The sequence below is a fragment of the Gymnodraco acuticeps genome, unplaced genomic scaffold (assembly GCF_902827175.1).
Source record: "Gymnodraco acuticeps unplaced genomic scaffold, fGymAcu1.1, whole genome shotgun sequence".
In the NCBI taxonomy this organism is placed as follows: domain Eukaryota; kingdom Metazoa; phylum Chordata; class Actinopteri; order Perciformes; family Bathydraconidae; genus Gymnodraco; species Gymnodraco acuticeps.
In genome coordinates, this window is record NW_022991745.1 from 152,649 (window position 1) to 177,170 (window position 24,522).

General features: G+C 40.1%; 2 protein-coding genes across 3 annotated transcripts; one reads left to right on the plus strand and one right to left on the minus strand.

Annotated features, from left to right (window-relative positions):
- Positions 1–74: 74 nt before the first annotated feature.
- lrrc51 (leucine rich repeat containing 51) lies at positions 75–2,295 on the minus strand. Of its 2 annotated transcripts, XM_034199186.1 has the most exons (5): positions 2,187–2,240; positions 1,884–1,956; positions 1,273–1,478; positions 1,033–1,181; positions 75–303 (listed from the first exon to the last, which is right to left on the minus strand). In XM_034199186.1, the coding sequence occupies exons 2-5, from the start codon at positions 1,933–1,935 to the stop codon at positions 168–170; spliced, it is 543 nt and encodes a 180-aa protein (XP_034055077.1). In that variant the 5' UTR covers positions 1,936–1,956; positions 2,187–2,240; the 3' UTR covers positions 75–167. The 2 variants fall into 2 exon arrangements, with proteins under 2 accessions (XP_034055077.1, XP_034055078.1); XM_034199187.1 differs by lacking the exon at positions 1,884–1,956 and having other exon boundaries at positions 2,187–2,295.
- Positions 2,296–3,043: 748 nt separating this feature from the next.
- Positions 3,044–24,294, plus strand: numa1 (nuclear mitotic apparatus protein 1). The gene is made up of 25 exons (XM_034199177.1): positions 3,044–3,160; positions 3,865–3,938; positions 4,037–4,122; positions 4,306–4,379; positions 4,767–4,855; positions 4,932–5,006; positions 5,131–5,224; positions 5,347–5,506; positions 5,924–6,063; positions 7,404–7,515; positions 7,944–8,061; positions 8,533–8,673; positions 8,836–8,949; positions 9,076–13,419; positions 14,443–16,296; positions 18,841–19,050; positions 19,157–19,347; positions 19,787–19,924; positions 20,216–20,321; positions 20,743–20,941; positions 21,437–21,573; positions 22,174–22,464; positions 22,894–22,995; positions 23,112–23,414; positions 24,086–24,294. Exons 2-25 carry the CDS (start codon positions 3,900–3,902, stop codon positions 24,107–24,109), a joined length of 9,141 nt encoding a protein of 3,046 aa, XP_034055068.1. The 5' UTR covers positions 3,044–3,160; positions 3,865–3,899; the 3' UTR covers positions 24,110–24,294.
- Positions 24,295–24,522: the final 228 nt, after the last annotated feature.

Here is a 24,522-nt window from a genome sequence, read left to right on the forward strand (position 1 = left end):
AAGTGGCTGCACATCAGCAGTATGTTAATGCCCAAACTATTAATTCCATCAAAGAAATTGGACAAAAGCATTGAAAAAAGTGCTGATTTAACCATAAATATTCAAACAAACAATGTTTTAGAAATGATTATAGCAATGGATTTGGGGCACAGGACATTTGGGTGAAACTATGATTTCAACGACTTGTTGCTTCTGATGCGGCTGTTGCTCTGATGCCAAATCTCTGCCATGACTCGCTCCTGTTGGGTCACAGCACTGAAGTCCATCGTCTTCAACTGAGGCAGAGCAGAAATCCCACGATTCCTAAAGGGACAACAACAAGTATTGATGCACACGCACTAAATCGTTTTAATACATTTTGCTTGCAACAATTGAATGTTGAAATCCAACCTTATTTCCCCTTTCTGGTGTTACACATTTAAATACAAATGATTCAAAAAGGTACAGGATTTATGAGAACCCGGTTCATTAGAATAGACCTTTGACCAGCAGCCCCTCTCTCTTTCTGTGTGTGCGCTTGTGGTGTTGCTATGCAGACTGGAATATGAACTGTAACATGAGCTTGATGTGCATTTAAGCACCTGTTACAATGCTGAGCACCTACAGGCTTGCCAAGTATTTGAGTCTCACTCAGCAAACCACCAGCAGTTGTATATTGTTAAATCAGAATAAGGTTTATTGCCAGGTGGGTTTTCACTTACAAGGAATTTGCCTTGGTGTTTTGGTGCATCCGATAAAAATCAAGTGTATACAAATAAAATACAATGACAGGAAAGTACTGCTTAATCAAAAATATAAATATAGACTATGACAGTAAAAATAAAAGGAAAATGAAAAAGATACTATAAAAATAGTACAAGAAATATGTTCAAAAGGAAAGTTCAGTGCAAGATTTGGAAAAATATGTCTTTGCACATTCATTCACACTCAGTTTTTTAAATAAATAACCACACGACAATGACTGATCATTAAAAGGATCATCATACAGCTAAGCAGAATGTGTTTGGGGTACATTTCAAAGAAACTCTCCACCTGTAAGCCTTGTTGGTTTCTATGACATTTCCATGCAGAGTGATGCTGTGTAGATGTGGTAGTGCTCCCAGCCGGTCCACCTCTGAGAGAATGAAAATGCTGTTGCCGTGAAGATACAACACACGCAGCTCACGCAGCTCGCACAAAACCTGGAACACAAGCACACACATGTACATATTGCAGATGTAGGCTACTGTGGGAGAAAGAAGACATGCTAATCCAAGGAAAGAGGAAGATTACTTTATCTATGTGTGAGATGCTGTTGAAGGAGAGGTCCAGCCAGGCGAGCTGTGAAGGCTCGGCCAGGAAGTAGTTAACCGTCTTCTGGAGGTCGAGGAGGTCGAGGATGTTGTTATTATTGAGACGTAGAGAGCAGCTTGGGTACTTCATCTCTGAATTTCTCTTTAAAGGCCGCAGACCCCTGCTGGGTTCTTCAGTCCATGCACCTGAGACCAAAGAAAAGGGAAAAATATAGGCCTACTTTGAATTGAATAGTTTATTGCGTTACATTTTTTTTATATGGTGAACATTGTTTCCAAGGCATCAACTGTATATGTATTGTGTCTATGTCAATGTCCATTGAACTTACGTTTTTAAACTATATACATAGATATATGTATAGATAACTATATAAAACAGCATATAGAATATATAAACATAGATATTGTGTCTTTAGGTGTGGGTTGTTAACCCTGCTTAATTGAACATGTATGCCTTTTTATGTATTACTGTCTTCCACATGAAGCTATCTTACAGGCTTTTTCATTTTTTGCTAACCATCATTAAAAGGCAAAGATAATAAAAAATAAACATAATACAGTACAATTATAAATATGTGTATAAGTGTATACCTTCCAAACTGCAGATGTTTTTGAAAGATAAATCCACTGGAGCTCCATACATAATCGTCTCTATTTCAGTCACCTGTTGAAGGACAGTGACTTCATCGTAAATTAGAAGATCATACGCAATTCATTTGAAAAACAAAAAGCCTCATATTTTTAACATCGTATATCACGAATAATCAAACACAGTTTTGCTGTCATAACCCAGTAATTTACGGAGCGGCCACAAACTGTTGCAGTTCTTATATTTTGTATAGAAACACAATTGAATACCTTCTGTTCCCGGTTATGAACCGGTTATGAACCTACCTTGATTTAATGTTGGCGTATTAAAAAAAATTACCGACAAACTCAGCAACACGCTATTTAACTGAGGGTAATAATGAGCAACCCGTGTTTACACTTGACCTGCCTGTGGAGATACAACACGGCGTTTCCACGGCAACCAACAGGTACATGGGATTTGTAGTTAGGGTTTATTTGTAATCGATCAAGATAACCTTTAAATTGCATTTGCCCAAAGTAATGTCCAAATACCTCTAATCCTATAGGCTACACACTGTATAACATTTGATAATTACAGAGTTATAAGCCGCTAAGGAGCACACATGCTGCCTATCAATTATTAACTGTGCATGTATAGTTCTAGAAACACCTTACAATACATTTGTAAAAATAATCATTTCGTAGCCTATGCAGTTATCAAGTCTTGTAATATCCATCCATCGTTAACCACTTATCCGGAGTCGGATAGTAAGGTAAACACATTAATGACCAGACAGTAATTTAAAAACTACAATTAAATAAAATTAACATAAATGGAAACATTAAACAATAACATGCAGTGCCTGCGCCCTGCTGCTGCAAAGCGGGAGCAATGTTTTGTTTGGCCCGCGTGTAACGTAATGATTCGGACAAGAAAATTGAACCAAACAACATTTTAATGTCCACTGTGAATATTACCCAAGAACGTAATACTGTCTGGGTGCATTTGGTTTTTAAACGTCAGTTGTCTCCGCCTACTTTAGACCGAAACGCTCCGGCATCAAAAACAAGCGCAACTTTAAAGACGTCATGCATTTCAACCAATCAGATTCGCTTATTTTCAGACGCGTCAATATATGAAACCTGATTGGCTGATTTGATTTTAAACTACCCTTTTTGAATTTCGTGTGGTTTTAGCACGGGACACTGTTTATTTTTAGGCAGGTAGTCGGGCGGCTGTGTCCCTTTTCAGAGAAAGAATAAATACGATACAGAAAAAAAGGACAACGTCTTTCAAGGTAATTCACTGCTTGTAAGCCACATCTTTATCATCGTTGGTCTTTAAATATAAACTCACTCGATAGGTTACAGTTAGCGTTACAGTAACGGTTAGCAGTTGCAATAACTTTGCTAACATGCAAGCCAGAAGTTTAGCAAGGTGTATAGTTAACTTTAACTACTTATTTCAATGACTGGATGTGTCAGAACTTTCTCCAATTAGACAAAACTGAGGTAATGGTTTTTGGAGCCAAGGCAGAACGTATACAAGTTAGCGCTGAGCTTCAGTCTGCAATGTTCAAAAGAACAGATAAAGCCAGAAATCTAGGTGTAGTCGTGGACTCTAACCTGAGTTTCAACAGTCACATTAAAACAATTACTAAATCAGCCTACTATCACCTAAAGAACATATCTAGGATTAAAAGACTAATGTCACAGCAGGATTTGGAAAAACCTGCCCATGCTTTTAATATCTTCAGTAGACTCGACTACTGTCATGGTGTCTTTGCAGGTCTCACTAAAAAATCTATTAGAAAGCTGCAGCTTCAGATTCAGAACGCTGGCCCGTCCACACAGCAGCGTTAAAAAAATCTTCCAACGCTTCTGCCGACTTTGAATAGGGTGACGTCACTTTTTTTTGGGATGAAAACTTGTGAACGTCAATAATCAAAGTCAATGCTTATATTTTCTAATTCGTTAACTGATAAGGCTTGTTTGTTTTCAGGTTGAAATCCCTTTGGGGAAAAAGGGTCAGCCAAGATGGCGATGAATTCGGGTGTAAAGGCTCTTCTGAGCTGGGTAAGTTGAAAGTAAACTTTGTCATATAGTTGATTGTAGCTACCATTATTCAATTGTTTGTTTACCCAACTTGTCAAACTAACGTCATGTGTTTGCAGGTCAACAACTTAAAACTGTCTGAGCGTGAATTGACTGTCGACGATTTACAAGATGGGACAGTTTTACTGAAAGTTGTTTATATGCTGTAAGTAGTAGCTATCAGGGAGCATCATGTGATGACATGTTTGTTCTGTGTAAATAAGTGATGGCCAATGACTGTTGAACTATATTTTGAAAATGCTTTTCCTGTAAGTGGGTTCTTTTGAAGTATAGAGATGATAATTTCTCTAAACCTCCACTTTATTCCTATTTCGTTCTGTCCTCTCAGGAAAAAGGAACCCAACTCCTGTGTCAGTAATACTATCGAGGATCGATTCCAGCTCATTGCAGACTTTGTGGAAAGTGAGTTTCTATACCTTAAAAAATATATATTTTCAGATATTGCTTTAATGTGATTTAAGTCTAGCTTGCTTCCAGTTTTGTGCTAAGAAGACATACCATGTTCTAGACCTGTCACTGTACTGATTGCATGCAGAAGACTCTTGAATTGTCATCTGACAGTGCTTGACACAGCAAAAATCATTAAGAATTTCTTGAATTGTGTGAAATAGCTGAGAGTAAGGCATTGATTATTCTAACGTCTTCTGGTTAAACATTTCAAATGTGCTACTCCAGACCACTCCCCGTGACATTGTTGGGCGTGGTCTGAAGTTTACACTTTGGCACCTTCAAACATGCCAGACATATGTGACATATTGCTTTTTTTTCTTCTATCGATTTTGCTATTAGGGGATTGCAGATTTAATGCAGCCAAAGGCACTTCATTATCTTGGGACAACATAAAAGATGGGATACATCTCACAGTAGAAATTGCGAAGGTATGAAACAAACACAATACAAAGACAAACATAAACAGAGGACCATAATCTCACTTATTCTTTGTGATGCCACCAGGTGCTTTTGTTGCTTGTGTACCACGATTTAATGAATGACCCCTGCACTCTGAACATGATTGAATCTAATTCGGAGGTAAGCAGAAAGCTTTTTTTCTGATTTGCTACGAAGTCCATGCGTTCACCACTTAGATGCATCACATTTCACTTATCATGTGTTGTGCTACTATTTTATTCTGTGCCTATTCTCTTATCTGTAGCAAGAGATAGCAAACTTAACTGGTTCCTATGTAATGGAGAGTGACGGCTGCGTTTATCTGAACAAAGGACTTGATGCCTATTTAGCAAGAAGATGTAAGTCACACATTCAATCCTCCATTTCTTTATAATATGCCACACTGATAGACATTAGTGTCACATGTGCAATTCTGCTTTATAACACCATTTGGCTATATGTATTTCTCCATGAATTTCAGATATGTCTTTTTCCCGTGAAATATTTGAGCGATCAGCAACCGTCTCTACTTCCAATGTGTCGACTATGTCCTCGTTGTCCGATGACGACTCCCCTGTCTTCCACCGCAGACAGAAAATCTCATTTATGGACTTGCAAACTGTGGCTTCTTCTTCAACCAGGTAACAGTGTGAATTTGAATTAATATGACACAGTCTGAATCCGAATACGTAACTTTAAGGGCAACGTTAATCCAAACCTTTAATTTGGGTACTTTTTCCTAACGATATTACATTTATATAGTTTTGTCCATTGAAAGGCTGTCAGCTTCAGGCAGCTGTGTATCTATTTTTTGTTATAAAAAGTTTTTGGATGAACATGGAAGCAGGTTTATCTACTATACCTTGCTAAACTTGTTTTTTTATTTCACACAATCAGAATATGGCTGACTGAAGGGTTGGATATTACTGAAACATAACATGAAGCAGTCTAATATACATGTTATCTGATAGTTGTATATATCTCTTTGTGTGCGTAAATCCATGAGCAGCCAGCTTGATTTGATTGTATTTCTTTTGCTTCTGCTTTGGTTTCCACAGCAACTCTCCTCTGCAGGATATCATGAACACGCCTACATTTCTGCTGAGGAAGATGCAACGACAGATGATCAAGGAGAGAGACTACAAAGATGGGTTGGAGCGGGAGCTGGCCAGCAGACTTGCACTCAGTGCACAAAGAGGTACCCCATTTAAGTGATGGATAAATAATAATATTAAACTTTTTATGCTTTTTTTTGTTATGTTTATATAACATTAATATTAGGGCCGGGACTTTAACGCGTTAATTAAGATTAATTAATTACACAAAAATTAACGAGTTACAAAAAATTAACGCATTTTAATCGCACTTATTTTTGCACCGCGGAACGTTTCTCACTGGATGAGTTTCAGGCGTACCGATTATACTGGAGCACCAACTAACGTTCATGACTTCAGACAACAACAAACCACAGTGAACAACAGTGGGAAATGTTGTTTTAAAAAACGGACGGATGGAAGCGTCGATAAGAGCACGGTTGTGTGCAAATTATGCAAAAAGGAATTCGCATATCACCGCAGCACATCAAGCCTCAAGTATCACCTCAATGCAAAACATATAGCAGCTAGCGTGGAAGCTAGCGTGGACGTTAGCCTCTTTTATCGCGTTCACACCAAAAAGAGCCGGTACTAAAATTAGTTAATGAGAACCTTTTTACCCCCACGAAAGTCCCTGCTAGAGAGCAGAGAGCTGCTAGAGAGCAGGGACTTTCGTACGGCTCTCTTGTGAGAAAAGAGCTATATTTCTGATTGGCTGGGCGGATTGCAAACCACGCCCCGTAAAACTCCCAAAAAGTTTTGTGAAGCCGCCATTTTATTATCCTCGCATTAGCATTATTAGCATTAGCCCAGCGCAGAAACGCAGAGAGACTAACTTATGGCAACACAAAATAAAACATGGGAGCGGTGGAGATGAGGAGGTGTCGGCGTTCTGGCGATTTACTCGGAAGGCTGCTGGGACTCCTAGCAGCTTCTACTGAAGCCAGTCCCCAACTCCGGGGACTTCCGGCCGGGGACTTTGGGCGGCAGTATACGCCGTGAAGTGGTTTGCGGCCTGCCAGTAAACCCAAAGCAGAAGAAGAAGTGACGTCAGCGGCTTCATTTGCCTAATCCACCCCCAGGTTCAAAGAGTTCTCATGAACTAAGTTCTCATGAACCTTTGTGGGAAAAGTACTGCGGTGTGAATGCGCCTAATGGTATACTAAAATCCATGTGAAAAAAATTGCTTCTCACTGTTCTCAGGTCAAATATTTATATGTGATTAAAAATGCGATTAATTTCGATTAATTAATTACAAAGCCTCTAATTAATTAGATTAATTTTTTTAATCGAGTCCCGGCCCTAATTAATATGTTTATTAACATTGGAGTTATTTGTCAAAGTGCCACTGAAAGCGTGAATAATAATGTCAGTCTATTCATTTACTCTTTTTATTCTTTTCTATCCAAATTAAACCATGTTCTACTTGTTTTTTTTCCTTCAGAGTCCCATATTTGCCAGTTGCAGTACCGCATGGAAAAGCTGAAGGAAGCAAATGGTGATCATGAAAATGTTACTGGGGATCAAATCAATGAGCTTCTGACCAAGAACAACACGTAAGTACCCAGGATGAAGACATTTGGAAATATATTCCAATATATAAATGTTGGAATTATTACAATTGATTTATTCCTGAAGGACTTAATTAAACATTCTAAATCCAAGATATATTTTTATCTTAAGGTTTGTGAATAACTAATTTGGAATATATTTTTATATTGATGTGCCAGTAGCTTTGCAATTACAAATGATACTAAGTTCATGTTACAGCAAAGTATTAATCATAAAAAAATGGCAAGTGGAGAGTGAATGCTGCTCCGTGTTGTTATATCAAATATCTCACAAATGTTTAATTCGGCAATATGATAATGTGTAACCAGTCAGACATTTTGCTCAAAGTGCTTATTTTATACCATAACCTGAACATGAAACATTTGTATTGAAATGGATATGAGAAAGTGTTTTCCTTTTTTCTCTGTCTTAGGTTACAAATGCGTCTTAATGAGATATTAAAGGTAAATAAAGACCTCAAGGGTAACACCTCACTCATGGAACACAAAGTTGATGAGCTGGCGGAAGAAAATGGTGTACTGTCATCCCAGGTAAAACATGCAAGTTTTTCTGTGAAATGTAAGCTCTTTGTCTTATCACTAATGAGGGGATTGGAAAATAATAGCAGTCATGTGCAATTTGTATCTTGGAAAGATGCAATACCAACTGACTTTTCTTGAAACTCAGTTTTTGCATATGGTGAATATGCAAATCTGAGTCGGGTAATCGCTTATAGCAACCTTTTTACATGATAATGACATTTTAAGACTTAGTCAAGCCTTTGAAAATTAAAAAAAGTTACACTTTTGTTGTTGTTTATTGAAATAAAATTTGAGCATCTATTAATTAAACCTCTTACAACTTGATTATTATCAACAACCACAAGTTGATGTTGGGGTTTTCTCTGTAACTTGTTTCACAATGCAGAGGGGAAATATAACTTCCAAAAAATCAGTCAGGAAGTTCTTATTTGCTTGAATCCTGAATGCAGATTGTGAATGTTTCTATTCATATTTTTGCAGGTGAGAACCGTGTGTTCACAGCTTGCCATCTTTGAGACAAAAGTTGGCAGGCTGACCGAAACACAAGCATCATCTCAGGCGGAGTGGACAACTGAAAGAGGCCAACTGCAGTCTGAACTTAACCAAGCTACCGCTCAAAAGGTACACTCTAATAGAATTTAGTTGGAAAATCTTTAAATGATTCTGGTAGTAATTTAAACATAAGATCTAAACTTTTTTGCAACAAAAAAAGCAATGCCATGTCGTTTGTGAATGATTACTATTGAAAAGTGTTAATATACTGTGCCTTGTTTTGTTTCCCAGGAGCTTCTGACTGAACAAATTCAAATTCTGCAGGGAAAGATTTCCTGTTTGGAGGACGTTATAAACATGGCCACTAAGGAAGAAGTAGGAGAAAATATGGGACCTATAATGGAGGTGATGTCAATGATTTCATGTTAAAGCTGAATTGAGTTTATCAAATATAAAGTCTGCTTTTTTCAATATTTGTTTTAATTGTTTGTATCAGATGGTCATGAATGTTCTTATTTCTTCAATTTTCAGAGAGAAATGTTGGACAATGAAATCATTGGTTTGAAGAGTGAGTTGGAAAGCACATTTGGCTTCCTACAAAAAGCTGAGGTTGAAATCCAGTCCAAAACACAGCAGCTTGAAGAATACCAACAAGAAATTAATCAACATAAAGATCTCCTGAGGCAACAGGAATCCCAAACTACAGAAATTATTCAAGCCAAAGATGAAATTATAGAACAATTGCAAAAACAAATCACTGAGCAGAGAGCAGTCCTGCAGCATGAGATCCAAGATCTCAAGATTCAACTGGAGCAAGTTGAGCAGCAGAAAACCGAGCAGATGACCAGACTACAACAGCATATAACTGCTTGTGAACAAGAAATCGAAAAACTAAAGGAAATTAAGAAAGAGAAGGAAGGCCTTCTTTACCAGACTGAAGAAAATGTAAAAGATCTGGACACAAAGTTATTAGCTGCCAGTTCCCTTTTGGCTGATAAAGACCAACAACTTAACACTCTCAGAGAAGAAGTTGACATTCTTACAGATGAAACCATGAACAACAAAAATAAAATTCAAGCCAAAGAGGAAAAGCTTGCCAAATTACTTCTTGAGAAGTCTAATGAGCAACACATTTTTCAAAAAGAAATCCAGGCCCTTAACGTCCGAGTGGAAGACCTTAGTTCATCTCTCAAACAGGCTGAACAGGAAATTAGACTTAAGCAGGAGCTACTGGCTAAAACCCAATATGAAAATGTACAACAAAGGGAGGTACTCCAACAGCAACTTCAAACCTGTGAAGAAGAGGTTAAACAATTAAACGAAGAGATACAAGCAAGAAATGAGCAGCTTGTTATTCTTAAGAATGACAGCTCACAACATGCTGAATCGCTGGAGCAAGAAATCACAGGTATGAAAGGCCAAATCGAAATTCTCAAAGACTCTCTAAGAATGACTGAGGAACAAGTTCAGGCTCAGAAGGTTATGCTTACAAAGCAGGAGCAGCAAAGTGCTCATCAGACAGAGGTCCTGCAGCAACAAGTGTCTGCTTCTGAGGAGAGGGTAAGGAGCATGAAGGAGGAGATCCAAACTAAAGAGGAACACATGAACATATTGGAAAATCAAAGTTCCGAGCAGTCAGAACTACTACATCAAGAGATCTTAACTTTACAGACACAGATTGAAAGTCTTTGTTCCTCGCTGAAGGATGCTGAAGGGAGTTTGCAGTCCAAGGAAAATGTGTTTGCTGAACAACAATTAAAGAGCACTCAGGATATGGAGGCACTCAACTCACGGTTGGCAGCATCTCAAGATCAGATCAAGACTCTAAATGCAGAGATTCATGCTAAGGAGGAGCAATTCACACTGCTAAATAACGAGACATCCGCACAATCTCAATTGCTACAGCAAGAAATTGAAATTCTGTCTAAACAAATAAATACTTTGAGCAATTCTCTTGATATCGCCAAGGACCAGGCTCATGTTAAAGAAGATGTCACTGCCAAACAGCAGCAGCAGAGCTCTTTGCAGATTGAGGCACTTGGAAAGCAAAGAGCCGTTCTTGAGGAGGAGGTCAATTGGCTTAGGGAGGAGACAAAAACTAAAGAAAGCAAGTTGGAACTGTTAAAGGTTGAGAACGGCAAGGAGTCAGAAATGCTGCAGAACGAAATCCAAACTCTTAAGGTCCAAGTCCAAAGGTTGAACGAATCCCTAAAGACTACAGTAGAGCAGGCTCAGGCTAAAGAAAACCTTCTGACTCTGAAAGAAATGGAGATTTCTCAGGAAAATGATACATTTCAAGACATGATGACAAACTCTGCAAAGGAGATACAAGGTCTTTGGGAGCAGATCCAGGCTAAAGAGGAACATATGGTCAAGCTAGAGCAAGACGGCTCCATACAGTCAGACATGCTACAGCAGGAGATCAAATGTCTCAAAACACAACTCTCTGATATGGGTGACTCTCTCACAAAAGCTGAAGAAAAGGTTCAGACTCAGCTAGTCATGCTCACCAAGCAGGAGCAGGAGAGCGCTGATCAGAAGGAGCTTCTGCAGCATCAACTATCGGCTTCTGAGGAAGAGTTGAGGAAGATGAAGGAGGAGATCCAAGCAACCGAGGAACAGATGATACTTCTTAATGCTGATAACTTGGAGCAAACAGACTTGCGACATCAAGAAATCCAAGATCTAAAGGAACATGTTGAGAGTCTTGGTTCCTCGCTGAAGAATGCAGAGGACAATTTGCAGTCCAAGGAAAATCTGTTAGCCGAACAACAACTACAGAACACTCAGAATATGGAGGCACTCGAGGCGCAAATGGTAGCATCTCGAGATGAGGTAAAGATGCTAAATGCAGAGATTCGTGCTAAAGAGGAGCAATTCATTCTTCTAAGTACAGAGACATCTAAACAATCTCAATTGCTACAGCAAGACATTGAAAGTCTAAACAAACAAATAAATACGATGAGCAATTCTCTTGAGAACGCCAAGGACCAGGTTCAATCCAAAGATGAGTTGTTGGCTGAGCAGAAGCAGCAGAGCACTTTGCAGATTGAGACACTTGGAAAGACCAGAGCAGTTCTTGAGGAGGAGGTTAATCAGCTGAGAGAGCAGATTCAAATTAAGGAAGGCCAGGTAGACCTGTTAATGGTTGAAAACGGCAAGGAGTCAGAGGTGCTGCAGAGCGAGATCAAATGTCTTGGGGACCAAGTCCAAAGTTTGAATGAATCCCTGAGGACTACAGTTGAGCAGGTTCAGGCTAAAGAAAACCTTCTGACTCAGAAGGAAATTGAGATTTCTCAGGAGAGAGATAACATCCAAAAATGGAATACGACATCTGAAGAGGAGTTACAAGTACTGAAGGATCAGATCAAGGCAAAAGGGGAACAGCTGGTCACACTGGAAAATGAGGGATCCATACAGTCGGACATGCTACAGCAGGAGATCAAAGATTTAAAAACACAACTTACTGATATGGGTGACTCTCTCACAGAAGCTCAGGAGAAGGTTCAGACTCAGCTAGTCATGCTCACCAAGCAGGAGCAGGAGAGCGCTGATCAGAAGGAGCTTCTGCAGCATCAACTATCGGCTTCTGAGGAAGAGGTGAGGAAGATGAAGGAGGAGATCCAAGCAACCGAGGAACAGATGATACTTCTTAATGCTGATAACTTGGAGCAAACAGACTTGCGACATCAAGAAATCCAAGATCTAAAGAAACATGTTGAGAGTCTTGGTTCCTCGCTGAAGAATGCAGAGGACAATTTGCAGTCCAAGGAAAATCTGTTAGCCGAACAACAACTACAGAACACTCAGAATATGGAGGCACTCGAGGCGCAAATGGTAGCATCTCGAGATGAGGTAAAGACGCTAAATACAGAGATTCGTGCTAAAGAGGAGCAATTCATTCTTCTAAGTACAGAGACATCTAAACAATCTCAATTGCTACAGCAAGACATTGAAAGTCTAAACAAACAAATAAATACGATGAGCAATTCTCTTGAGAACGCCAAGGACCAGGTTCAATCCAAAGATGAGTTGTTGGCTGAGCAGAAGCAGCAGAGCACTTTGCAGATTGAGACACTTGGAAAGACCAGAGCAGTTCTTGAGGAGGAGGTTAATCAGCTGAGAGAGCAGATTCAAATTAAGGAAGGCCAGGTAGACCTGTTAAAGGTTGAAAACGGCAAGGAGTCAGAGGTGCTGCAGAGCGAGATCAAATGTCTTGGGGACCAAGTCCAAAGTTTGAATGAATCCCTGAGGACTACAGTTGAGCAGGTTCAGGCTAAAGAAAACCTTCTGACTCAGAAGGAAATTGAGATTTCTCAGGAGAGAGATAACATCCAAAAATGGAATACGACATCTGAAGAGGAGTTACAAGTACTGAAGGATCAGATCAAGGCAAAAGGGGAACAGCTGGTCACACTGGAAAATGAGGGATCCATACAGTCGGACATGCTACAGCAGGAGATCAAAGATTTAAAAACACAACTTACTGATATGGGTGACTCTCTCACAGAAGCTCAGGAGAAGGTTCAGACTCAGCTAGTCATGCTCACCAAGCAGGAGCAGGAGAGCGCTGATCAGAAGGAGCTTCTGCAGCATCAACTATCGGCTTCTGAGGAAGAGGTGACGAAGATGAAGGAGGAGATCCAAGCAACCGAGGAACAGATGATACTTCTTAATGCTGATAACTTGGAGCAAACAGACTTGCGACATCAAGAAATCCAAGATCTAAAGAAACATGTTGAGAGTCTTGGTTCCTCGCTGAAGAATGCAGAGGACAATTTGCAGTCCAGGGAAAATCTGTTAGCCGAACAACAACTACAGAACACTCAGAATATGGAGGCACTCGAGGCGCAAATGGTAGCATCTCGAGATGAGGTAAATACGCTAAATACAGAGATTCGTGCTAAAGAGGAGCAATTCATTCTTCTAAGTACAGAGACATCTAAACAATCTCAATTGCTACAGCAAGACATTGAAAGTCTAAAACAAACAAATAAATACGATGAGCAATTCTCTTGAGAACGCCAAAGACCAGGTTCAATCCAAAGATGAGTTGTTGGCTGAGCAGAAGCAGCAGAGCACTTTGCAGATTGAGACACTTGGAAAGACCAGAGCAGTTCTTGAGGAGGAGGTTAATCAGCTGAGAGAGCAGATTCAAATTAAGGAAGGCCAGGTAGACCTGTTAAAGGTTGAAAACGGCAAGGAGTCAGAGGTGCTGCAGAGCGAGATCAAATGTCTTAGGGACCAAGTCCAAAGTTTGAATGAATCCCTGAGGACTACAGTTGAGCAGGTTCAGGCTAAAGAAAACCTTCTGACTCAGAAGGAAATTGAGATTTCTCAGGAGAGAGATAACATCCAAAAATTGAATACGACATCTGAAGAGGAGTTACAAGTACTGAAGGATCAGATCAAGGCAAAAGGGGAACAGCTGGTCACACTGGAAAATGAGGGGATCCATACAGTCGGACATGCTACAGCAGGAGATCAAAGATTTAAAAACACAACTTACTGATATGGGTGACTCTCTCACAGAAGCTCAGGAGAAGGTTCAGACTCAGCTAGTCATGCTCACCAAGCAGGAGCAGGAGAGCGCTGATCAGAAGGAGCTTCTGCAGCATCAACTATCGGCTTCTGAGGAAGAGGTGACGAAGATGAAGGAGGAGATCCAAGCAAACCGAGGAACAGATGATACTTCTTAATGCTGATAACTTGGAGCAAACAGACTTGCGACATCAAGAAATCCAAGATCTAAAGAAACATGTTGAGAGTCTTGGTTCCTCGCTGAAGAATGCAGAGGACAATTTGCAGTCCAGGGAAAATCTGTTAGCCGAACAACAACTACAGAACACTCAGAATATGGAGGCACTCGAGGCGCAAATGGTAGCATCTCGAGATGAGGTAAATACGCTAAATACAGAGATTCGTGCTAAAGAGGAGCAATTCATTCTTCTAAGTACAGAGACATCTAAACAATCTCAATTGCTACAGCAAGACATTGAAAGTCTAAACAAACAAATAAATACGATGAGCAATTCTCTTGAGAACGCCAAAGACCAGGTTCAATCCAAAGATGAGTTGTTGGCTGAGCAGAAGCAGCAGAGCACTTTGCAGATTGAGACACTTGGAAAGACCAGAGCAGTTCTTGAGGAGGAGGTTAATCAGCTGAGAGAGCAGATTCAAATTAAGGAAGGCCAGGTAGACCTGTTAAAGGTTGAAAACGGCAAGGAGTCAGAGGTGCTGCAGAGCGAGATCAAATGTCTTAGGGACCAAGTCCAAAGTTTGAATGAATCCCTGAGGACTACAGTTGAGCAGGTTCAGGCTAAAGAAAACCTTCTGACTCAGAAGGAAATTGAGATTTCTCAGGAGAGAGATAACATCCAAAAATTGAATACGACATCTGAAGAGGAGTTACAAGTACTGAAGGATCAGATCAAGGCAAAAGGGGAACAGCTGGTCACACTGGAAAATGAGGGATCCATACAGTCGGACATGCTACAGCAGGAGATCAAAGATTTAAAAACACAACTTACTGATATGGGTGACTCTCTCACAGAAGCTCAGGAGAAGGTTCAGACTCAGCTAGTCATGCTCACCAAGCAGGAGCAGGAGAGCGCTGATCAGAAGGAGCTTCTGCAGCATCAACTATCGGCTTCTGAGGAAGAGGTGACGAAGATGAAGGAGGAGATCCAAGCAACCGAGGAACAGATGATATTTCTAAAAAGTGACGGCTCAGCGCAGTCCGATTCGCTACATCAAGAGATCACAATCCTAAAAATGCAAGTTGAGACTCTTGGCTCCTCGCTGAGGAAGGCTGGGGAAGATGTGCAATCAAAGGAAGATCTGTTGGCTCAAAAAAAGCAAGAAAATATTCAACAGGGGGAGACTCTCCAAAGCCTACAGGAGAAAGTCAAACAAGTGGAGATTCTACAAGAACAGATTTCCTCCCGCGAAGATGAGATTCAAAAATTTAAAGAATCTCAGAGTGAGAAAGAGAGCCATATCCTCAAGGCTGAGGAGAAGCTTCAGATCCTCCAGACAGAGTTGTCTGCATTCAACCAACTCTTGACGGACAAAGACCAACATCTGAACAGTCTTAGAGAGGAGGTCACTGCCCAAGCTCATTTGATTCAAACAACAAAAGAGGAAGCTGAAGCCAAAGAGAAAATGCTGGCCGATATAAAGGAGGAGTGTTCCAACCAGACAGATGACCTTCAACATGAGATACAGGTTCTGAAAGAGAAAGTTGAAACCACATCTCAGAGTCTTCTTGATAAAGAGCAGATGTTACTTGAAGCTCAGCAGGAGTCTTCTGAGCAGATGGGGCTCCTTCAGCAGCAGCTGGCGTCAGTAAATGCAGAGCTGGACCAATGCAAAGACACACAAGCTGTAGAAATCTGCGTGAAAGAGGCTGAACAGGCTGCCACTTTCAGAGAGAAGGAGACTCTGGTTCAGGAAAAAGAAGTACTCATGGCCAGGATACTGCAGACGGAAAACAATCAGAAGGCTCTGGAGAAACAACATGAAGCTGTGGTGTTTGAGAAGGATAGACTCGCTCAAGCCAAGCAGGCCATGGAGAGAGACAACAAGGCCTCTCATAAACTGGAGTCTTTGCTACAGCATGAGATGGAGATATTGAAAAAGGAGATACTCTTGAAAGAGAAGGAAAAAGCAGACGAAATCCAAACACTAAAGAAAGGCCTACAAGAACAGCTGTCGGCTAAATCTGAGGCTGCAGAACACTACAAAGCACAGGTTGGTGTGAAACAAATCCTCCAAGGACATAACACTATTCACTACTTTTATTTCTACCTACCTAATAGGAGTATAACGGTTCACAAACATTTCGGTTCGGTACGTACCTCGGTTTTTTGGTCACGGTTCGGTTCGGTACGTTTTCGGTACAGCAGAATTTTTTTTCACAAAACAAAACATATATATATATATTTTGTATTCTTATTAAACTGTGAATAATGTATTCACTCAAATAAATACAAAATATAATAAAATAAACATTAAGGTGCAGCATTTCGATGAACTGAAATAATCTGTATTTGAACTTTACTGTACTAGTACTCACAAAACATAAACTATTAGTTTTGGGTTTTTAATTATTATTAGGGCCGGGACTCGATTAAAAAAATTAATCTAATTAATTAGAGGCTTTGTAATTAATTAATCGAAATTAATCGCATTTTTAATCACATATAAATATTTGACCTAAGAACAGTGAGAAGCAATTTTTTTCACATGGATTTTAGTATACCATTAGGCGCATTCACACCGCAGTACTTTTCCCACAAAGGTTCATGAGAATTTAGTTCATGAGAACTCTTTGAACTTGGGGGAGGATTAGGCAAATGAAGCCGCTGACGTCACTTCTTCTTCTTCTGCTTTGGGTTTACTGGCAGGCCGCAAACCACTTCACGGCGTATACTGCCGCCCAAAGTCCCCGGCCGGAAGTCCCCGGAGTTGGGGACTGGCTTCAGTAGAAGCTGCTGGGAGTCCCAGCAGCTTCTACTGAAGCCTTCCGAGTAAATCGCCAGAACGCCGACACCTCCTCATCTCCACCGCTCCCATGTTTTATTTAGTGTTGCCATAAGTTAGTCTCTCTGCGTTTCTGCGCTGGGCTAATGCTAATAATGCTAATGCGAGGATAATAAAATGGCGGCTTCACAAAACTTTTTGGGAGTTTTACGGGGCGTGGTTTGCAATCCGCCCAGCCAATCAGAAATATAGCTCTTTTCTCACAAGAGAGCCGTACGAAAGTCCCTGCTCTCTAGCAGCTCTCTGCTCTCTAGCAGGGACTTTCGTGGGGGTAAAAAGGTTCTCATTAACTAATTTTAGTACCGGCTCTTTTTGGTGTGAACGCGATAAAAGAGGCTAACGTCCACGCTAGCTGCTATATGTTTTGCATTGAGGTGATACTTGAGGCTTGATGTGCTGCGGTGATATGCGAATTCCTTTTTGCATAATTTGCACACAACCGTGCTCTTATCGACGCTTCCATCCGTCCGTTTTTTAAAACAACATTTCCCACTGTTGTTCACTGTGGTTTGTTGTTGTCTGAAGTCATGAACGTTAGTTGGTGCTCCAGTATAATCGGTTCGCCTGAAACTCATCCAGTGAGAAACGTTCCGCGGTGCAAAAACAAGTGCGATTAAAATGCGTTAATTTTTGTGTAATTAATTAATCTTAATTAACGCGTTAAAGTCCCGGCCCTAATTATTATTAAACTGAATATTCACTCAAATAAATACAAAATATAATAAAATGAACATTAAGGTGCAGCATTTCGATTAACTGAAATAATCTGTATTTGAACTGTAGGCTACTAGCACCTAAGCAGCCAGTTTGACATTAGGACTTGCTTGTCATTGTATTTTCATGTTTTTTTTAAAGAAAAATGAACTTGTCCACATTGCTTGCCGAAAGGGCAGATCTGCTGGCACTAACAATGTCTCCTGCTGTGGAGAACACCCTCTCTCTAGGAACAGAGGTAGCAGATACAGCCAGGTAGCGCTTTGCTAACATGGCAACATAAGGATATTTGGCATTTGTAATAGCTTTGGCTCGGTCTGAACTTTCTGCGAGTGGTGGAGGCTTAAATGCTAGTGGGAGTTGGGTTTGCACTTCAGTCTTTTTTCTTTTGGTACCGGTAATATTCACGTTCGGGTGATGCCTTTTTCAAGAGTGTGCAAGTTTGATGTATTGCCAGCCACGTAACCAATTTTAGTTGAACAATGCCGACAAACAGCTTTGGTTCGGTCCACCTGTCTTTGTCCGTCATCTTTGTACGTAACTGCTAAACCAAAATGTTCCCAAACCGGAGACTTCAATGATGCTGGAGGATTTTCGAGCTCAACTTTATCTGCGTTCGCCATTAATTTTCGACAGTTCCTCAAATTACTGACTACATATGAACGCATCCCTCTGACCAGCTCTTATAGTATGCCTCTCATCCAATGAATTGACTTGCTCGCTCTATGACGCGTTGAACCCAATGTGAGCAAATTACTCTGAATGCTGCGACGCAGCACCTGAGATTACTTCCAAAAAGTTATTCACGTTCTCAATTTTTTACGTTTAACGTTATATTCGTTCGGTACACACCTGTACCGAACCGAAGGGCCCGTACCGAATAATTTCGGTACGTGTACCGTTACACCCCTACTACCTAATAAGCTTGTTAAGAGTCCAACATTATCAATTTAGATTAATCTACAGTTTCATGTGCAAAGTGAGTTACTGTTTGGTGTGATTCATTCTAACATTTGTTTTATTATCACAATGCCACAGATGGAGAAGGCCATGAGCCATTACAATGGCAAAAAGCAGCTTCTCCAGGAAAGCCAAGAGGAGGCGATTGAACTCAAGCAATCCTTGGAGGTGAAAGAGTGTGAAATAAATGCTTCTACCATGGAAAGCAAGCTGCTTCAACTTGATTTGGATAAGGCCCAAACCAACGAGAAAGCACTTTTGAACAGGGTGGCCAGTTTAGAGGCACAGGTTGGTATTTTGACTCATGGGGAGAATGAAAAACTATCTATTTAAATAATAAAAAAAGAAATGTTTTGCTGCTGACCTTCATCACTATATATATTGTACCATTTAGCTGGCGTTTGCTGACCGTAACCTGCGTGCACAGAACAAGTTTCATGGTAATGAAGGAAGCTCGCAGATGTCCCTTTACATGGAGGTTGCCGATGCACACTCGAGTGTAAACACTAAAGCAAAGGAGAAGAAAGCCATAAGCTCTGACAGCCTGGACCACAGCTCCCTGGAAGACTCTCTAAACAATACAAGGTAAAACACTTCAGATACGTAGCATGAAATCTTTTTGGGCTACATCTATCAAAACATGTGCAACTGTTCGATAAAGTGATTCGGGAAAAAAAAGAATATATGTGCTTTGTTCCAAATGGTTTCTGATTATTTCTTTGGTCATATTTGGTTAAAGTTGATCAAAGGAAATAAGATTTACTTTAAAAACTTTTAGTAATACATTTAATTAAGATAATCAATTTTAGCCAACCAACTCCTGCTTTTCACCTGTTACATAGAGTACATAACATTGAATTGACATTGTTCACCGATAAATTAGTTCCCATTATTTTAATGACATGTCTGATTCAAGTAAGAAGATATAAGGCTTGAGAGAAACGCATGAAATCTAACATTAATGGCATTGTGGAGTTTATTTTAATTTTACTCTCACACACTACTCTTGTTCTTCCCTTTGCAGAAAACTTTTAGTGCCTGATGAATCAAGCACACCGCTCGTTCGCAGTTCAGAGCGCTTGGCAGCCAAACACAGAGGTCTACAGGCGGAGTCTCTGGAGACCCTGTACTTTACACCTATAAACAGCAGACAGATCAACAGGTACTATAGACACTTGAGACAACTGTGGTATTTCACAGAACAGCCACCTTTTTAGGAGGCATATATTCTCATTTAGTGAATGAAAGTGGTGGGGGTTTTATAGTTCTCTAAATGCTTTTTTCAGTATAGTGTAGTAAATGTAGATGTTGAACCATTTATTCCAGTAATTTTTGGGAAGTATTTTTTTTCAAATTATTCTTAAGGTTCCCTTCCCTATATACATACTTTTCTGAAGTGAAACCAATATCACTGCTCTTACTACATAAGATTCTTGTTTTCTTTTTCGCCTAGGATCAATGCAGAGCACACACACGAGGTGGATTCAACAAGGAAAAATCCAACTTCCTCTGTGAAGCGACGAAGGACCACACAGGTTATTAACATCACCCTGACCAAGGTGGAGGAAACTCACTTGCACACTCATTGCATGTTTTGCATGTTCACAATAAGGCACACTGTGAATAAACTACATTTATATAGTCCCTTAACAGTTATATAATCACAATGGCTTCTTTATCACTATTCCTCAAATATATGAATTACAAGGACATTTAGCTTATTTTGTTTTCTTAAGGTGTAGCTGGTTCTTTCACTCTCATTGTTCAATAATACTATTATATTATGATGTATCTTTAGCATTACTGTGCTTGTTTTGACCATAATATGACAATTTGCAACTAAAGGGCTGTGTTTGCTCTTCAGGTTGTTGGGAGCACTGCTGTCTGTGTAAAAATGCAGCAGTGTTCACTTGCATTCAAACGGCTGAACCAAAATGTTCTAACTTGCCCTCTTGAAATTCCTAACCCTTAAACCTGTAGAAAACCCCAGGCGGCGGTGAGCATGATGACACTTTCTACAGTCTGGCTTCGGCTCGCTCCCATCCAAACCTCTCCAGTGCCCACTCTGAACCCCCCGTATGTATGGAGCTGTTCGACACACCTGCCAGATTGACCGGCGCTGCCAGCGACCAGCTCATCGGTCTTCCAGGCTACAGGCGGAGCACCATGCATTCACAGCGTAAGTTGACACCTGGCTAACTCACAGGAGCTTGTACTTAAGCAGAAATTAAGAAAGAGGTCTGTCTGGTAAATGCATAGCTGGGACCAACAAAACTGCTTGTGGATAAAATGGGCCCCAAATGAACTATTCAGATTATTCTGCCAACTATTTTCACAAATTATCTTTTATGTTTTAATCATAGAATATCAAAAACCGTAAAAAAGTGGTAATCCCATTGTTTTAGAGTGCAAAGTAACAACATCCAATATATTTTTCTGTCCGCCATACAGTCTAAATCCCCCAAATCCATACTTTATTATAATCTAAGACCAAGAAAAACTGGCAAGCTTTAATATTTAATAACTACATCATTGTAACAGTTTTTTATAGTTTAGTAATTTGGAGACAAGACCCCATTTGAAAGTTTAAAATAGGCGTGCCTTTGTATCTCCGTCAATTTTTTCAATGGTGGGTATAAAAAATATGTTTTTTCTACATCTGTTCCCTCTTCAGCTGCCAGTACATTCTGTGCGGGGGCGGAGAACGAGCCTGACGGTGGACCTGATGATTGGATGAGGATTGCCGAGCTCCAGGCCAGGAACATGGCCGTCCTTCCTCATCTGAAGAGCAGCTACCCCGTGGAGTCTGACGTTAGGAGAAGATGACACTCCATGCACTGAACACCATAGACATACTGTTGCTGGGGAAAAATATTGAGATATAATGCACAGGGAATTATTGTGGCAATAAATCAGCAAAACAAACAAACATTATGATGATGTTGGCTTAAAACTATATTATACACTTGGTCTGGTCGTGTACTACCCACCATCCCAATAAATATTTATAGAGGTTGAGCAGTGCTTGTTTTTTAAAGACACATTTTGAGAAAAAGATTATACGTTTGGCATATTGTTATGTCAGTGCTCATTAACATTTACTGCCCATGAAAGAACCACAAAAACACATTGACGTGAATTCAAAAATGTGAAAGATAAACAATTGTATTTTAGAAACAGTAACTAACTAAATCAACAAGAGAAAAAGATTCTGCAAAACAATAATAGAATTAATGTTTTTATCGAATCAAAATGTCAAATGAAATACACAGAAAAGGTACACATCTCAGGTCTTCCTTAGCTTCCCTTCCCTAATAAATGGTACCAAACAAGGTTACATGTTTTGTTTATTTCTATGCCCTTAATCCTTTTCTATCAGTTTGATAAATCCCTCTCTCTCTGTTCTCTCAGCCATGCCGTGGCGCGACATTCCTCTTCACAGACGAAGAGCTCCGTACGGGCGACCCGTCTGACACCATCCGCCGGGTGTCCACCATGCCGGGCCAGCTGAAAGATTCTCTCGCCTCCCATCGGCACTCTCTCATGGTGGGACACTCGGCTGCCGCTGCCAATACTCGTTCTCACCGTCTGTCCTTGATGCCCGAGCTGCCATCAAAAACCGTCAGCTCCTCTCAGCTGAGAAGCCCGAAAGGCACCAAGCGTTCTTCATCTACGCTGTCCGTACACCAAACTTCGCCCGAGGTTGGTTTGCGTCCTGCAGGACATAAGTATTCGTTACATTTTGTGTTGCTTAATGTGAGAGCCTGATTGAAGTGCAAATGATGAATGTTTCATAGGCCATCTTTAATGTTTTACTGAGGTTTCCTTACATTAAAAGGTTATTCATAATGTAATTAGTATTGGAAAATGTACCTTTTCCCTATGCTATCTCTGACAATTAACTGTAAAGTATCTTATGATATTACATGTCTTTGCCAATTGCCTGAACATCACATTTGCCTATTGGCATATGAACATACATTTTGAGTATTATTCTCAAAGAATAGTTGTCAGGCTTTTGTGTTGTTTGCTTATTTAATTTGTTATCTGAAAGCTTACTCTTACCATAAAGTTACTCTTAAATGTAACTTTCTGAAATCCTCTTTGTCTTTCCACGTTTCCACCTGACAGAAAAAGGTGAGGGCCAGCTGTTTCCCCCGACCACTCACTCCCAAAGCCAAGAACGTGATGAGTGAGCCTTTCAACTCTCGGATTCGAACCGCCCTCAGTCCAGTGAGTGAAATATTTCACACACAGAATATATTGCTTATATGTCGTTTTAGGGAGCAAAATAATACATACGATGTTTTGCATGTTTTTCTAACAGTTACCCTTGTATTATTCTCTAGGTTGATCGGAGGCAGTCAACGATGTTCAGTATTGACAACACCCCTCAAAAAAACAACTTTCTTACGAAAAACATAAAGAAACTACGCAGCTCCACTCGGAAATCCCCAGGAAAAACTTCAAAGAAGTCGCCTGCTCAGAAGTCTGTGCGTAAATGCCAGGAAAATAACCCTGCGGCAGATTCCCGTGCTGGAGTGGCACGGACAGGACAAACTGGCAGCTCTAAATCCCCTCAGGTTGCCACTAAAGGACAGAAAGCCACCAGCAGGTCTGCAAAGTCTCCTGGTCTAGCTAGTGCTCGCAAGGTAAACGCTCACACAGATAAATCCATTCAGGGTTTTACAGGGCACACATTATTATTATTTTCTCTCTGCACTTTATTACCCCGTGCCAGCAGGCCTCTTGTGGTAGCTTGTGTAGCCCAAATGGAGTGTAAATGGAGTGCAGGCTGCATATGAGGCTGCAGGCATGACAAAGAATCATCATCTGCTGATAATCAAACAGCAGCACGTAGTGGAGATGCTGATGTAAACCTTTGATTCGATTTCTGTCCCTAGTTTGAGTGTTATTTATTTTGTCCTTATTGACTACGAGAGATGGATTATGTTTGAACTCTCTAATCAGGGATCTGATTGATCTGACAATAACGCAACACTTCATGATCATTAACATTTAAGTAACCGTTTTCAGAAGCGTGGGTCTGTAAATGATGACAACCTTCGTGGAAGTGTTAAAAGGTCAATAAAAGTAATTGTATTTTGTGGAATAAGGGTTTGTTGACTTACACTGGCTGATTGGGTTTTTACTTTTGCCATAATAAGACACGGTGTGTTCATTTCATATATAAACTTTATGGGTTTTCACATGCATCTGTCACAAAAACACACTTGGCTTTAGCTTTCAATAAATGAACATATTGTATAAAAACATGCTTCACTGTGATCTCTGGTTTAATCACATGTTTTGTATCCCACAGATGATGAGCAGGATGAAGGTTTGAGGACTGGTTCCCAGTGATGATCGTCTACGGTTCTTCTTAAATCATATATTTTTTTTCCTGCAATCTGCAATTCCTGCAATATAATGTTGTCCTTCAGCAATTTTTTTTAATCTTTTCTTAAATTTCTTTTAATTTAATCTGTATTATATTTACATGTTTTTCAATAAAAGTTATAAATGACACTATAAAAAAGCCTGCTATTTGATCCACTTACCTCAGAGTCGTGTCTGGTGCAGCTTCGTCTAGAAATGTTCTGATAAACTTAAACCTTGTCACTTTAGGATGCATTTTCCAGAAATTGCAATTGCAGTTGAAAGGATGGACAGCACTTTCTCATTTCTACTGTGAGGCACTATCCCAAAACTAGCTCTGTAAATAAAAATGAATAATATTAATTTCTTCAAAATGTGTTT